Genomic DNA, 13,815 nt, shown 5'->3' on the forward strand with positions numbered 1-13,815 from the left:
GGAAGAGAAGGGGGGAGAAGGAGGAGAAGGAAGATGTGTTCTAAATAAGTGATAACCTTTTAGCATGACACTTCACAATATCATTTACTGAATTATGTTCGTGCTGCATTCGTGAAAAGAGGGTTACCTACTACTGCAGGATCCACTTCCATTGGTCTAACATGCCCCTTCATCCTTACTCTGAATAGCAGCTCCTGCTACTCATCTCACCTCTAAATTACTTCCTATGGTACTTCTTAAAACATTCTGCCAAAGCTAATAGGTTTGCTGTATGATAGCACATGTAAGGAACATCTCTCTCTCTCTCTCTCTCTCTCTCTCTCTCTCTCTCTCTCTCCCTCCCTCCCTCCCTCCCTCTCCCTCTCTATCTCTCTCTGTGTGTGTACAACTATCATACAATGCCAACAAGAACTCCGGGCTTCAGCATATTAACATTTTACTTTTCTATACTGATCAGGTAGTCCTCAATTACAACTGGTTGGTTAATTACTGTTCAGAGTTATGACAAATCCCTTGAACAACATTTAGACTAACCCCAGCCCAGGGCAGGAATTCTCAGATAACCCCAAACAAATGACTGTCCAACTATCTAGAGGAGGGGGGGGGTCTAGTAAATGAAAGTCTGTCTACAATAGAGATATTGGCCCAAAACTCAAAGCAAAGCACACATTTTCTTTGCAGAAAGTTCATCTCCATTTCAAAACAAGGATAGCCTTTAGTAGTGACAACTTCTTCTTCTTCTTCTTCTTCTTCTTCTTCTTCTTCTTCTTCTTCTTCTTCTTCTTCTTCTTCTTCTTCTTCTTCTTCTTCTTCTTCTTCTTCCTTCTTCTTCTTCTTCTTCTTCTTCTTCTTCTTCTTCTTCTTCTTCTTCTTCTTCTTCTTCTTCTTCTTCTTCTTCTTCTTCTCCTCCTCCTCCTCCTCCTCCTCCTCCTCCTCCTCCTCCTCCTCTCCAAATGGTCACCAGGAGTCAAAGACACACACACAAACATATATACACAGACACATAAAATTATAAAATATACCTAAAATGTCCATGACAATGCTGCATATATATTTTATCAGCTGTTTGACCCTGTCTCTGTTCAATATCTTTCCCACTTTAATATTTTCTTAATTATTAATATATCACTTGTGCCACCCCAGTGATTAATGCCACTTAAATTGTAGCAGCAGGACAAAAATTATCTTTCTATTTTCAGTAAAAAGGAAGGGCTGGGAATTTAATCTGGAGCCAAAATTCCTCTAATGATCCCCAAATGACATCCCCATTCTCCTCTGAACAATGACAAAATGCCAGATTTAAAGCATTTCTTTCAGTGGATCTCTCTGAGTTCCTGGTCTTCAAGACAATGCACCAATTTCACCAAATACAGTATACAGAAGTGTTACTACCATTCTATAAAAAAAAATAATACTATATAATATGAATTATTGATGGTATTTTATTTTTATAGGGCTTTTCCGTTTCCCCTTTCCCAAAGTCCAGAGCATGTTAATAAAAGGACATTACTGGTATTCCACAATAGAAATAATGAAATTCAGAATGAGAAGGGACTATTGGTCCAGAACATGAGAGCACATATATATTTTCCAAAAGACAACTGGACTTTCTTCAGGTTTTCTTTGAAAATGTTTTGCTTCTCATCCAAGAAGCTTCTTCAGTTCCAACTGTCTGGTGGGGAATAGGTTTTATATTCTTTGCAGTTATCTGTCCTAAGCACTCTCAAGGTTGGTCCTTTGCTCTTTGAAAGTCATTGGGACCACTTAAGGGTTTATCTGTATTCTGAGAGTCATCTGAATCAGAGTGTAAATGGGTGTGGAACTTTCTTGAGATTGATGAAAGGGCTGCATGGTAAGCAGGAGATAGATAGTACTGTATCTTATCTCACTCTTTCTGTTGAGGGAGGGCTGTTCAGTTTTAATACAAATGGCCTCTTTGACCTCTCTTTCAAAGCAGTTGTCCTCTTTGTCCAAAATGTGAAATTTACTGTCTTCACAGGAGTGTCTTTCAGATGCAGATGGACTGCTGAATCCTGTTCTGATGAGTTTGTTCTTCTGTGATGTGTCTGCTCTGAGGATAGAGCTGAATTAAAACTGAAGAAGCTTTTGGAATGAGAAGTGAAAGGTTTTCAAAGAAAACACCAAGAAAGTCCAGTTGCCTCTTGGGGGAAAAAGCACCTTTGGGACATCCCCCTTGCTCAGTGCAAGAAACTGAATTAAAGCAACGTGCCCTACCAAGTGGGGTCCTGTAAATTCAACCCAGATTTTGTGTCCTTCTCTTGAGATCAGTATTTGACAACTTTAAGATGTACGGGACTTCAACTTGCAGAATTCTGGGAGAATTCTGAGAGTTGAAGTCCACCCAGTTGCAATCCACACATCTTAAAGTTGCCGACGTTGAGAAATACTGGTTCTAGAATCACCAGGATTCTCCTTCTAGTCTTCTCAGAATTAGTGTAAAAATCTTAGATCTTAAGATCTAGTTTCTTCGCTACACCTGTTTGATTTTCTATAAAATTCTTCTTAAAAAGTAGACTCTCATACTGGACACAGGGTACAAGGAGACGTGTGATCTTGCAGATAAATTGGGAAAAAAACCATGACTTAGAATGAAATGAAACCCTTTGAAGTTCACATCTTAAAACAAGACAGTAAAAATACAAAAAAATAAAAAAATGAAAACATTCATTTTAAAGCTGTAAGCTAATAGGTATCTTTTTAGAGTTTGGATTTAGTTTTCCTCTCTTCCAGTGCAATGAAGTCTCTTAAAGTAAGGGAAAGAAATCTATTAGCGAGGTTTGCCTATCAGAAACCTGGACTATGAGTCAGTAAAGATCTTAGCATGGGGTGTCAAACTCAATTTCAGTGAGGGCCGCATCAGCATTGCGGTTGCCCTTGGGGGGCTGGGTGGATGTGGCCTACTGGGTGGGTGTGGATGGAGTGGGTGTGGCTTACTGGGTGGGCATGGCCAGCTCTACATCATTCGCGTCAAGGGTGCCTGTGGGGACCTGGGCAGGAGTGGGACAGATCTGAGGGTCTCTGGCAGAAGGGGGTGGGACCAGGGCAAGCGCCAAGGCATGGTCCATTTCTTCATTCCTTACAAAGGGTGACACCTCCCCAGCATGCACCCAGGGAGCGGGGCCGACACAGCAGGGGCTGGTTCCTCGCTGTTTCTGACAGCCTTGTGGAGCTAAGACTGAATGCATTTCAGCATAGATGGCCACCACAAAATTGTACATTGGCTCCCAGCCAGCCTGGGCCAGGGCCAAGGCAAAGGGGGCCATTCCCTCACTGTTTCCAGGATGGCTTCGCGGGCCACATGAAACCACTTTGCGGGCCGCATCTGGCCCCTGGGCCTTGTGTTTGACATGTCTGTCTTAGCAGATCAACAGGAAGGATAAAGTCATCAAGTTCAGCTGCCAGGATCTGAAAGGAAAGCATCCTTAGTGAATGGCTTGTTCAGCAGCTCCTCAAAAGCACCCAGCAAAGGAACTTGTTGCTATGTCAAATAATAGATGGCCAAATTGTTTTGATTATTAGGATTTTTCTTCTTGACATTAGCGTACACCCTGCTGCCCTGTAAACTGAAAATATCATTCTGTACTCTGGAAGTTGAGACAGTAATGAACCATGTCTTGGTGTTCTTAGATGCAATCATTCTCCAGAATTTGAGCCGGTTATCCCATACTTTAATTTTTAAATTCTCAAGGCTCAATATATTCGCTTCTTAATTCTCCCACACAAGTTCCTAGTCCCCAGTCATATACCTTGTTCTTTTTAAAGTTACTGGGCTTTCTCTGAGTCTTTCTTGAAGCATGGTACCCAAAAGTGCATAACTTGGTATCTTCTAGATATGTGGAACCAGCTTATCATTCCATCAGTCTCATCCATCAGTCTCATAGCAGTGTTACAATATCTCAGGGGCTGCCACAAAGAAGAGGGAGTCAAGCTATTCTCCAAAGGGCCTGAAGGCAGGACAAGAAGCAAGGGATGGAAACTAATCCAGGAGAGAAGCAACCTAGAACTAAGGATAAACTTCCTGACAGTTAGAACAATTAACCAGTGGAACAACCTGCCTCCAGAAGCGGTGAATGCTCCAACACTGGAAGTTTTTAAGAAGAGACTGGACAACCATTTGTGCGAAATGGTATAGGGTTTCCTGCCTGAGCAGGGGGTTGGACTAGATGACCTCCAAGGTCCCTTCCAACTTTATTATTATTATTATCACCATCATCATCATCCCATACAAGCAAAACCATATTGAGGAGGGCTAGAAATTTTCTGCTTCTATCTCCTGAAAGGATCAAAGACACAAACAAGAAAGGATTCTTCAAAGTATACACATGACTGCTTATTTCACATCTTATTCCTCTTTCTTGGGAGCAGTTCAGCTCTTTCAAGCAGCTGAACCCCTGGGAATCCCTCAAATGTTGTAAATCAATAACTGCTTTTGGTTTCCCTTTAGAAGACTGAACGCAAACACATCCCTACAACAAAGCAGTTTTGCACTCAAAAGAGGTCCAGCTACAAATGCTGTAGGCTTTTCCCCTTCTCTCATGTTTGCATTGAAGAAGCGAGACGTTGATTTCAAGAGTCTCCCCTGCAAGCCAGGTAGAAATGACGGGCATCCATAGGCAAATCCAATCTAGCCTGGAACAAAGATGATGATAATCCAATCACAATATTCTGGGCTAGTCGACATGGATTTTTTTCCCCTCCTACCTATCCCCTTGCATTCATTTCAGGAACTCTGCATCTAAGATTCTATCTTATGAGGACTTCAGGAGATTAACCAATTTCTTGCATCCTCCATTCCCAGTTATACAATTTTGGGCAAATCAATGCTTCAGAGTCATCTGTAGGATAATTAGGTTCCACCAAGCTGGATTCAGTTTCTGGTTTCTGTATGGGCAAATGTCTTCTATCTCAAGCTGTCTTTTGCAGGTCACAGATCTTTCAAAAGAAGTCCAGTGATACTATTCATCTCATCTTTCTTCTATTTTCTATATTGCTAAGCAAAATTTATTGCTATGATGGTTACCAGCTATTAAGGGGTCCATCTTCTAGAACATCTAGACATGTTCAAAGCACCTGAGAGCAACAGGGAACATGGCGCTCCTGCAAAGTTATCCTTGTTGGTATAGTCCAAAGGAGAGGTATAACTGTAATCCAGAGTTGGGTTAAGGACAGACATGTCTATAGGTACAAATAATTCACCCTGGAAAAGAAGCTCTCACCCTGAAGGGAAGAAAACTTCTGTACATCCCCCTCCCCAGAAAACCCACCCAGATACAGCTTATCCATAAAACTACTTCGGAGAGCTTTTCTGAAATATTGCAGAAATGCTTATGAAAGAGCTGCTCTATTAGATTGCACCAATGGAACACAGTGCTTTAGAACAAATCAAAAGGCAGGCATCTTTGCAATACCCCAGAATAATTAAGCAGTTTTACTAGGCAGATAAATTATCTCAGTTTAATCTGTTCTTGCCAACTGTTACTCCATCTGAAATGTGTTTGTTTTATATGGAGTTTGTTGTTTGTGTTTATATACCTGGGCTTGCAGAAGTCATGTTTTGGATGAAGGAAAAGATTCGGAGATCTCTTAGTATTAATACAGAATTTTGATTTCTTGGGGGAGCTTACCTCTGTGTAAACCTAATTCCAATTTTTGGTCCAGCTGCATAAAATACTCAGGAAGTGTACTCTGTAATTAACTCCCTTTTATTCATAAAATATAAAGATGCTGTGACAGCCCCTCAAAACTCCTTATTTCGGATGGGAAGAAACCAATTACATCTACACCTCCCCCTTTAAAAAGGGTGAAAAAAAAGTTATAATTCTTGCACATATAGCTTGATCCTCAGAGCTACAAAGTTCATTGTAATTAGGGGTGGAGGAATTGGTGACCTTCTAAATATTTCCCGATGCACTGGCTAAGAATGATGGGAGATGAAGTCCTAATGCATCAGGATGACAGCATGAAGTCACTAGGATTGTAACTGAGAAAGCGAGTGCTTCAAATGACCCAAAATAAGCCAGTTTGGATTGGAGCAAAACACTTTCCCCATTAACCCAGAATGCAAGCCTCAAATCAATGGCTCTGTTCAGTCCGTGTGCTAAGCTAAAACCCATTTTGCAACCGAAGGTCTTCTATGGCCCTAGTCAAGGTGATCCTTAAACTGATTTATGGCCCAATACATTACAGTATAAGCTGCCAGGGAGACAGACCCTGTTGCATATATAGTTGTAACTTAGGACATCAGGGTTGGTGTGGAAGTGTGAGTGAAATTGACACAAGAGAGACAGCTCATGTCTTGGCAAAGCTGCGCCTTTAGAACAGGAGCATCAACATACCTAGGTCAGGTATGGCTTGCATCACTCCAGTCTACCATTTCGTTGTCTGATGGCATCACGCCAGAAGCTGAGGAATCTTATCTGCAGCTGTTGGAAAGTTGCCGATTGTTAACTCTGGCCCAAGTTGTGTTAACACTATACTACAATGCTAACCCATAACTCCCCCCCCCTTTTAAAAACTTTTCTTCCATACAGCAATGAGAAATGTGGAATTTCAAGCTTCTTTTTGTTTTGCTGAGGTGCCAGGAGCAACCTTCATTAGCAAGCACCATTCATACAAAGTATGGAAATAAATGTATGAAAAGCTAAAACTATTGCATCTTAGGTTCCCAGTTTGCCACCTGGACAGTTTTGGGAACTGTTCAAGGCAGGCCTTGGATTATATGCAGTTCGTTATAAGCAGTTATTCTGTTCCTGATTTAATTAATCACTATGTGATATCTCAAGATTGAATCTAAGGGTTGAATCGTGGCAACTGGATTAATTTTTTTTGTTAAATTGAGACATTTCGCTGCTCACCCAGCTTCATCAGTCAGAGCAAATCAATTAGGCAGAGTTGATGGAATGTACCAACTCTGGCCCCAACCTTAGGGGTTTTCTCCCCAAAATGCATTGATTCTGCCTGGATGACTGATTGTCTTGAAGGATGTACCATGTGATGTGTTTTGGACAGGGTGTTCTCTCTTTCAAACTTACAAGGCAGGATTCAGTCTTTTGCAAACTTTTGCAAATCTGAGGCAGGCATTAACCTGAAATACACCATATTTATATCTGTGGGTGGGGCTGAGCCCCCCAACTACAGATAACAAATTAGGGGGGCATACATAGCAGCCCTCTTTCAGAAAAATTCTCTAGATATTTAATAACTCAAATCCATAAATATCCATACTGCTGTTTCAGGATCATTCAGGACCCTCAAGTTGCTTTAAAAACTTCCAAGAAAACACACCTTATATAGCTAGTTACAATTTTACGGGAAATAGTTTATTTATCTATAAACACAAAATAAAATCAGATCTTTTTAAAAAATGACAAAAAAGGTACTTAAATAAGAATGAGCAAAAATCGGTGAGAGATGTTATGGCACCCAAAATTCAAGACAATTTATAAATTCAGTTGCCACAACCATTAAGTTGTGATCTTAATGATCTGCTGACCGGCTTCTTTTTTTTAACCTTTTCTATAAAGATTTTTTTTATTAAAGATATTTACATATCATTAGGCTGTGTAAATATTTACAGCAACAACAGCTAGTCCAAAATCACTTTTAAGAGAAAAATGCTTTAAATACAAAAAAGAAAGTGGAAAAACTTCATTACTCATCCCCTCCCCAATACAACCCTCACCCCTTTTGCAAGCATAAGCTTGCACCCTCAAATTTTCATCAGTTCTTAGACAAGGCTTGGAGAATCCAGCCTTAATGCTGGACGGCATGCATTCGCAACAGTTCAGTTTTACAAAATGGAGTCCATTATAACATTTACGCAGAGTTGTTGTTGATGACAACGTTTATGTCAGGTTGATATTTCACACCTTCTACTGTAGGTCCACTTCTGTTCCCAATGTTTATAGGTTTTATAGGCTTTAATAATATTAATAGCAATACTTATTCATTTATTTATTTTTTTAAACACAAGAGTTCCTCAACTGTTGAAGTTTGTTTTTGAGTTGTTCGTGTCGTTTCCTCAGAAGTTCTTTTTCCGCTAAGAGTCTATGTTCTTCGGACTGGATAGAGAGGACGTATTCGGTGGCCTTTTTAAGGATGACTACTTTAGGAGCTTTTTCGTTATTCGCTACTTCGGGGATCTGGTCACGCAGGGCAAAGAAACTCAGTTTCAGCTCATTCCGCCTCTGTCGCTCCAGGACGTTGTGTGTTCGCCTTTTGTCGTTTTCTTCCGAGTCTGAGGTACGCGGACTTGAACATTTGCGGTTGTTACTGATCTGTTTCAGAACCCGACCACTGTCCAACTTTAGCCTTTTGGCGGAGCTGTATTCATGGCGCGTGGAAGGATGGGCGGCATAATTGTGCTGGTGGATCGGGACATGGCAGCGCTTGAGAACCAGAGGGCTGTGAGGGGGCTTACTGTGCCCCCCAGATGTGTGAACAGTGGACTCTGATTTCTTGGTTGCAGGTTGCCTTTTTTCTACAGTAACAACATCAATTTCTTCCTCCTCCTCCTGTTCTTCCTCTTCTTCCTCTTCTTCTGAAAAAGCAAGATTGAGAGATAAGGTTAACATTTATTTTCCCCCTAGAAAAAGGTGGGGTTAGCCTCCCCTGATCTGTCTGCCTTGGCCAAGTTGGAAATGGGTGCCAAGAACTATAGACAAATGACAAATGCATAGGCTTCTGAAAATGGGCTTCTCTCCAAAAAGGGCAGATCTTAGCTTGTTATGCAATTGAGGACACAACCCCACACATTTCTACCAAGATGACAATTCCAAAGAACTCTTAACTGAATCCTGGCCATCTCATGCATGTTGAAATTGTAGAATTGCATAACTCTGCGCAGCATCTCAGCCAAAAAAAAAAAAAAAAAAAGACGAATTTCTAGGCTACATAACAGGGATGACCTGTGTCTCCAGGGCCCATCCTTATCTACCGTATGCCACCTTTTTTTTTTTCTCCAACCACTGGTGAAGACAACCTGTTACATTCTGAAGGTGGCAATACTAAAATTCCCAGGATCCCTCACTTCCAGGCTACTTAGGAATGGTAGGAGCTGACCTTCAGCGTTTGAAGGTCACTACATGTTGTCTTTTACACCCCAGAGTTCCCAACCACTCCACGTAAGAAAAGACTAAGAAGAGACAAAGAGTGTGTAATGTGAGAAAGTATAAAATCCTTGGAACCACACCCAGTTCTTTGTTAAGTTTTAATGGCCAGGAGCAATTCCTCCCTAGTTATCCTATCCTGGGAATGCCACAATCCTATTATCTAAGTATGCAAAAAGCAGGCTGATGATTCCCAAATCTAAAACTCATTCCTTTTTCTCTCTCCTCTGAATTTCTTTTCTTTTCTCACCAGGTATATGTCTATCAGAGGACAAGTGCAATTAAAGCCCAGCCAGTGGGTTTAAAGTTCCTGCTCTGGAGAAGATCCACGGTGACCCCATTAGACCCAACTGAAAAAGGAGCTTGGCTTTGATCTGTCTCAGGCCAGTTTTTCTAGGAAATGCAATTCCTGGGAAGCCCGGCCCATGTGTGTCGCTAACGTGGCAGCGTACTAAGAGTATACACATATGCTGGGAGGGGAGCTGCTGCGCAACTGAAGTATTTGGGGCAGGGGAGAGAGAGCAGACGCGGTCTCAAATGTTCAGCCCAGCCAACATGTGATGTAAGGAAAGGCAGGACATTCCATTAGGCTTTCGTTATCTGGGAGGCTGCGTCAGTAAAACTTTCTAGAGTGAAGCTGAATGTTCAAACTTTCTCTCCCCCTTAAAGAGGAAAAGGTATTCAAACATTCAACTCCCTCCCTCCTCTCAAAAAAAAGGGGGGGCAGGCAGCCCTTAATCCCTGCCTGAAACTTCCTTTTTTGAGGTGGCACTAACAGGAGAACCACCTAGTGAAAACAGAACCAACTTTTCAGTCCTAATAAGTTCTCAACAGCCTGGCAGAATCCCAGCCCCCCCCCCCCCGCAGCCTCACTGAGCCTATCTGTACAATGGGAATATTCATTCATGCCACCTGGAAGAGGAGAGATGATGAAGTCATGAAAGCTGGGGTGGTTCACACTGCTGAACAAGCTACTCCAAGCTGCTTCAGGCGATTGAAAGGCAAATAGCCAGGTGGAAACAGTTCAAGCCAGTTATGGTCTTGGTTTTTTTTTTAAAAAAAGTCTACCCCATATCCTGGTTAGCCAGCTAAAAGCTTGCTCAGAAGTGCCACTCTTGAGGTTTGCTCACAGGACTTTTCAGTTTGAACTTGAGAAAGCTGTTATGTATATATAGTCCATGAGAATGAACACACCGCTTTGGATTTTGGTAGCGGCTGGAACAGTACTAATGAATTACTCCAGTATGCAATGTCATAATACTAAGTGTAGTATTTCCAGTTTGACAACTTTCTAACCTCACCTACAAGTCCATGCTTCGCAAATGCCCGGGAGCCTGTTCTAAGCACCACTGGGACCATTCCTTCACCCGGGTAGCCCAAATCCCACCTTCTAGAGTGGGAAGCCCCTTCCCTACCCCCCAGGTGTATTAAAGAGGCCCTAAAAGAGAAGCCCACTGCTCACCTGAATCACTGCTGGTGGTTGGGGGCGTATCTTGGCCGAGCAAGGAGGCTGGGCACGGGTCAGGCGAGGCAGCAGCAGCTTCTACAGCTTTGGGGGTCTTCTCCCCCAGTGGGTAAGGAAAGACCACGGAGGGGTCAATGCACTCAGCCGCAGAGGCCCCCAGGTCTTGCAAGTAGGCGCTGCTGGGAGAAGAGGCAGAGGTCTGCGAGGAAGACAACGGGAGGCCACTACTGCTGCTGCAGTTCCCACTGCGGAGGGGCAGTGGGGCCCCCGCCCCGTCCCGGCGCGCAGCCTGGTAGGAAGCAAGTTTTTCGGAGACCACCTTCTGGAGTTTGGCTGCTGCAGAGCCCCCGCTCCACATGCAGTCCTGGATGATGATGGACTTGACAAAGGCGTCATCGTCAGGATCGCAGATGAAGCTCTGATTGACCACCTCGCTGCCCAGGAGCTCGGTCACCATCTCCAGCTGGTCAGCACTGGAAGGGAAGCTGCTGGATCGGCGACTGGGCGAGAGGGGCGGTGTGGGCAGCAGCTCAAATTTCTTCCAGATGTCTTCGGACGGGGCCGGAGGCTGCAGCTCACAGCCCCGATGATGGCCGGACAGGTAGAAGTTCTCCTCTTCATCCTCATAGTAGAAATAGGGCTGAATTGAGTCGTAGTCGTAATCGTACGCCCGGCTGGGATAGCTCGGGACAGTTAGGGGCATGGCGTTGGAGGGTGCCTGGCAGGGAGGAGAAAAGGGGGATCTGGTTAATGGGGCCAGTCACTCCCTCCGGCAACTCTACCCTGCTTCTAATAGACCGCCACCACGAAATCAAGACATCCCGGAGGAAACTAGCACGGCAACTACTCCGGAATCGCTACCTCGCTCCTACAACCACTCCCGGGCGCGCGCTCAGCCCACTTCTTCAGCTGGAGAATTTGGGAGCGACCAACACGTAACAAAACCGGAATTCGGATTAAGTGAAGCCAGGGGGGCGCTGCTCCAGCACGCAACGCAGGCGTCGGGGCGCAGCGCTACTCGCGGGACTAGACCTGATCTCAAGAGCCGGGCTCTCCTCCGGCCAGCTGGCCAACGCGTCTGCCAGGTGAGCCCGGGACCCGGAATACGTCCGCTCCGTTGGGGCGCAAAAAGGCGCGGGACAGCCGTCCAAGCGCGGCTCATTTTACCGGGTGGCTTCAGCTACACCCTCCCCCCCCCGAGGCGCCACCCAGCGAGAATCAGCTCAACTCCGGCTTCATGCCCCAGCGCCCCCGGGCGCCACCTTAAAAAGGAAGGCGGGCAGCTTTCCAGCAACGCCTGTCCGGGATTTACTCTCGGCTCCCGCCGCCCCCGCGGTAGTTCGCGCGCTGAGCCGGCTGCTCTCGACTTTCGTGGCGCTCCGGCTCGGGAAACCTCCCCTCTTTCTCCCCCCCCCCACTCCGCCTCTCCAAGTCACTTCGGCTCGATCACCCCGCAAACCTCGTAGAAGACTATTCCGGACAACAGCAGCTCTCCCCTTCCAACGGATCCTCCCCCCACCCCCCGCCTTTCACCTTCGCCGGGTGCAGGTCCGGGCCGGGTAAGCGGCCGGCAAAATGGGGAAGGTTCAACCAGGAGACCCGGCACGGAGCGCAAATCGGCTTGCGAAAGTCTTCCAGCGCCCGGAGATTTGCAACGCGCCAGCCCCTCTGACTGCAGCAGCAGCCGGCGGCGCAAGCTCCTTCTCTCGCCGCCTTTGGAGAAACTCGGAAGGCGGCATTAGGAAGGTTGCTTCCCTCGTTCCCTTCCCCCGGCGGATCGATTCAGCGATTCCGCCTCCCCGCGCCTTCTTGGCGCCCCGGCCGGGAGATCGGAGCGAGCGAGCGAACGAGGCTGCCGAACGCCGGCCGGACAGCCGCTTCCAAACTTACCGGTTCCTTTCAGATCCCGGCCAAGACGGCGCTGGAGAGTCCAAGATCGGTGCAAAAAATAAAAAATATATAGGAAAATCCAAGTCTTTGCAAAAGACCACCCCGCCAAGGGGGAAAGGCGCGTAGTGGCACCGTCTTCCTTCGGCGTCTCTTTAAACGGTGCTCTGATATTGTAAGTCCACAGCAGCGCGGGCGGCAGCGTCGGCGTCTCCAGCTCCGAATCCCAGGCTGGAGTCAAGCCCTTTTCAAAAGCGCCGGCTCGGGAGCGAAAGCAAAGGGGCGGGGGAGTGAGGCTTCGTGCACGCGCGGATCCCCTACGCTCGTATTTATTTATTATACCCCGGCTGGCGGCGGCGGCGGCAACAGCAGCAGCAGCGCCTCCTTCCTTGGTTAGCTCCGATTCCCTCCCCCCCGTGTCGCCTCTGAGCTGCAGGACTCCGCCGCTTGCTTTATAAACCCTTGGCCGCTGCTCCGCCTTTTCTTTTCCCGCCAAACGCCCCCCCCTTCCTCGACCCCTCCCTCTCCCGCTTTGCAGAAACGCCTGGATAGTGAGAAGCTGGAAACGGGCGGGCGAGAGAGGCGGGCAGAAAAAAAGGGGGAAAAAATCCACACACGCTCGCGCAGGGAAAGGGGGAAACGGGTGGGCTGGCCGGCTCCCCTCTCCTCTTTTTGTGTGTGTGTGCGTGTGTTTGTCTCTCTCTCTCTCTCTCAATTCTCCACCCCAAAAGCGAGGAGGGGGCGACCTTGCAAAAGGGAGGGGGGCTTTTCCAGGGGCGCTGCCGCAGCGAGGGGAGGGAGGCCGGGCGGGTGGGCTGGCTGGCTGGCTGGCTCCGGAGCGCGCGCGCCGGGGCTCCGGTTCTGCACTGCGATCTGGGGAGCGGCGGGGCGAGCGCGGCGCTAGGCTCGCGTGCCCACGGTGGGGGCCGGCGGAAGTAAACAGAGCAAAAAGACACGAGTGTGTGTGTGCGTGTGCATCGGGCGGGGTGGGGGTGGGGGGGTTGCAGGAGCGACGATCCGGGTGCTGCTGCGGCACGACGCGGCTTCTCCCGGTTGCAGACGGCTGCGGGGAAGGCTGGAGGTGCGCCTTTCTCGGCCAGCCCGGGTAAATTCGGCCCGTATTCCTCAACGCCCCGCTTTCAGATTGAGGAAGCTCGAAGCAAAAAAAAAAAAAAAAACCGAACCTTTTTTTTTTAAAAAAAATCGGGGATGATGGGCGATTTGGGAGGAGGAATTGCATTATTTTTCTCCTCCCTCCCCCAGTTTTGCAATTCTGAGCAAACACGCACTAACTCGATTTTAAAGGTTTCTCTATGTGGGGGGATAAGTGCTTAC

At 46.5% G+C, this 13,815-nt stretch overlaps 1 protein-coding gene across 2 annotated transcripts; it reads right to left on the reverse strand.

Moving 5' to 3' along the window:
* Window positions 1-7,318: 7,318 nt before the first annotated feature.
* MYC (MYC proto-oncogene, bHLH transcription factor) lies at window positions 7,319-12,916 on the reverse strand. 2 transcript variants are annotated; one of them, XM_039335826.1, is made up of 3 exons: window positions 12,484-12,916; window positions 10,591-11,311; window positions 7,319-8,557 (listed from the first exon to the last, which is right to left on the reverse strand). In XM_039335826.1, the coding sequence occupies exons 2-3, from the start codon at window positions 11,294-11,296 to the stop codon at window positions 7,983-7,985; spliced, it is 1,281 nt and encodes a 426-aa protein (XP_039191760.1). In that variant the 5' UTR covers window positions 11,297-11,311; window positions 12,484-12,916; the 3' UTR covers window positions 7,319-7,982. The 2 variants fall into 2 exon arrangements, with proteins under 2 accessions (XP_039191760.1, XP_039191759.1); XM_039335825.1 differs by having other exon boundaries at window positions 7,319-8,560.
* Window positions 12,917-13,815: the final 899 nt, after the last annotated feature.

The sequence above is a fragment of the Crotalus tigris genome, unplaced genomic scaffold (genome assembly GCF_016545835.1).
Source record: "Crotalus tigris isolate CLP2741 ecotype Arizona unplaced genomic scaffold, ASM1654583v1 scf7180000017661.16357234195:1864864, whole genome shotgun sequence".
NCBI classification, from domain to species: Eukaryota; Metazoa; Chordata; class Lepidosauria; order Squamata; family Viperidae; genus Crotalus; species Crotalus tigris.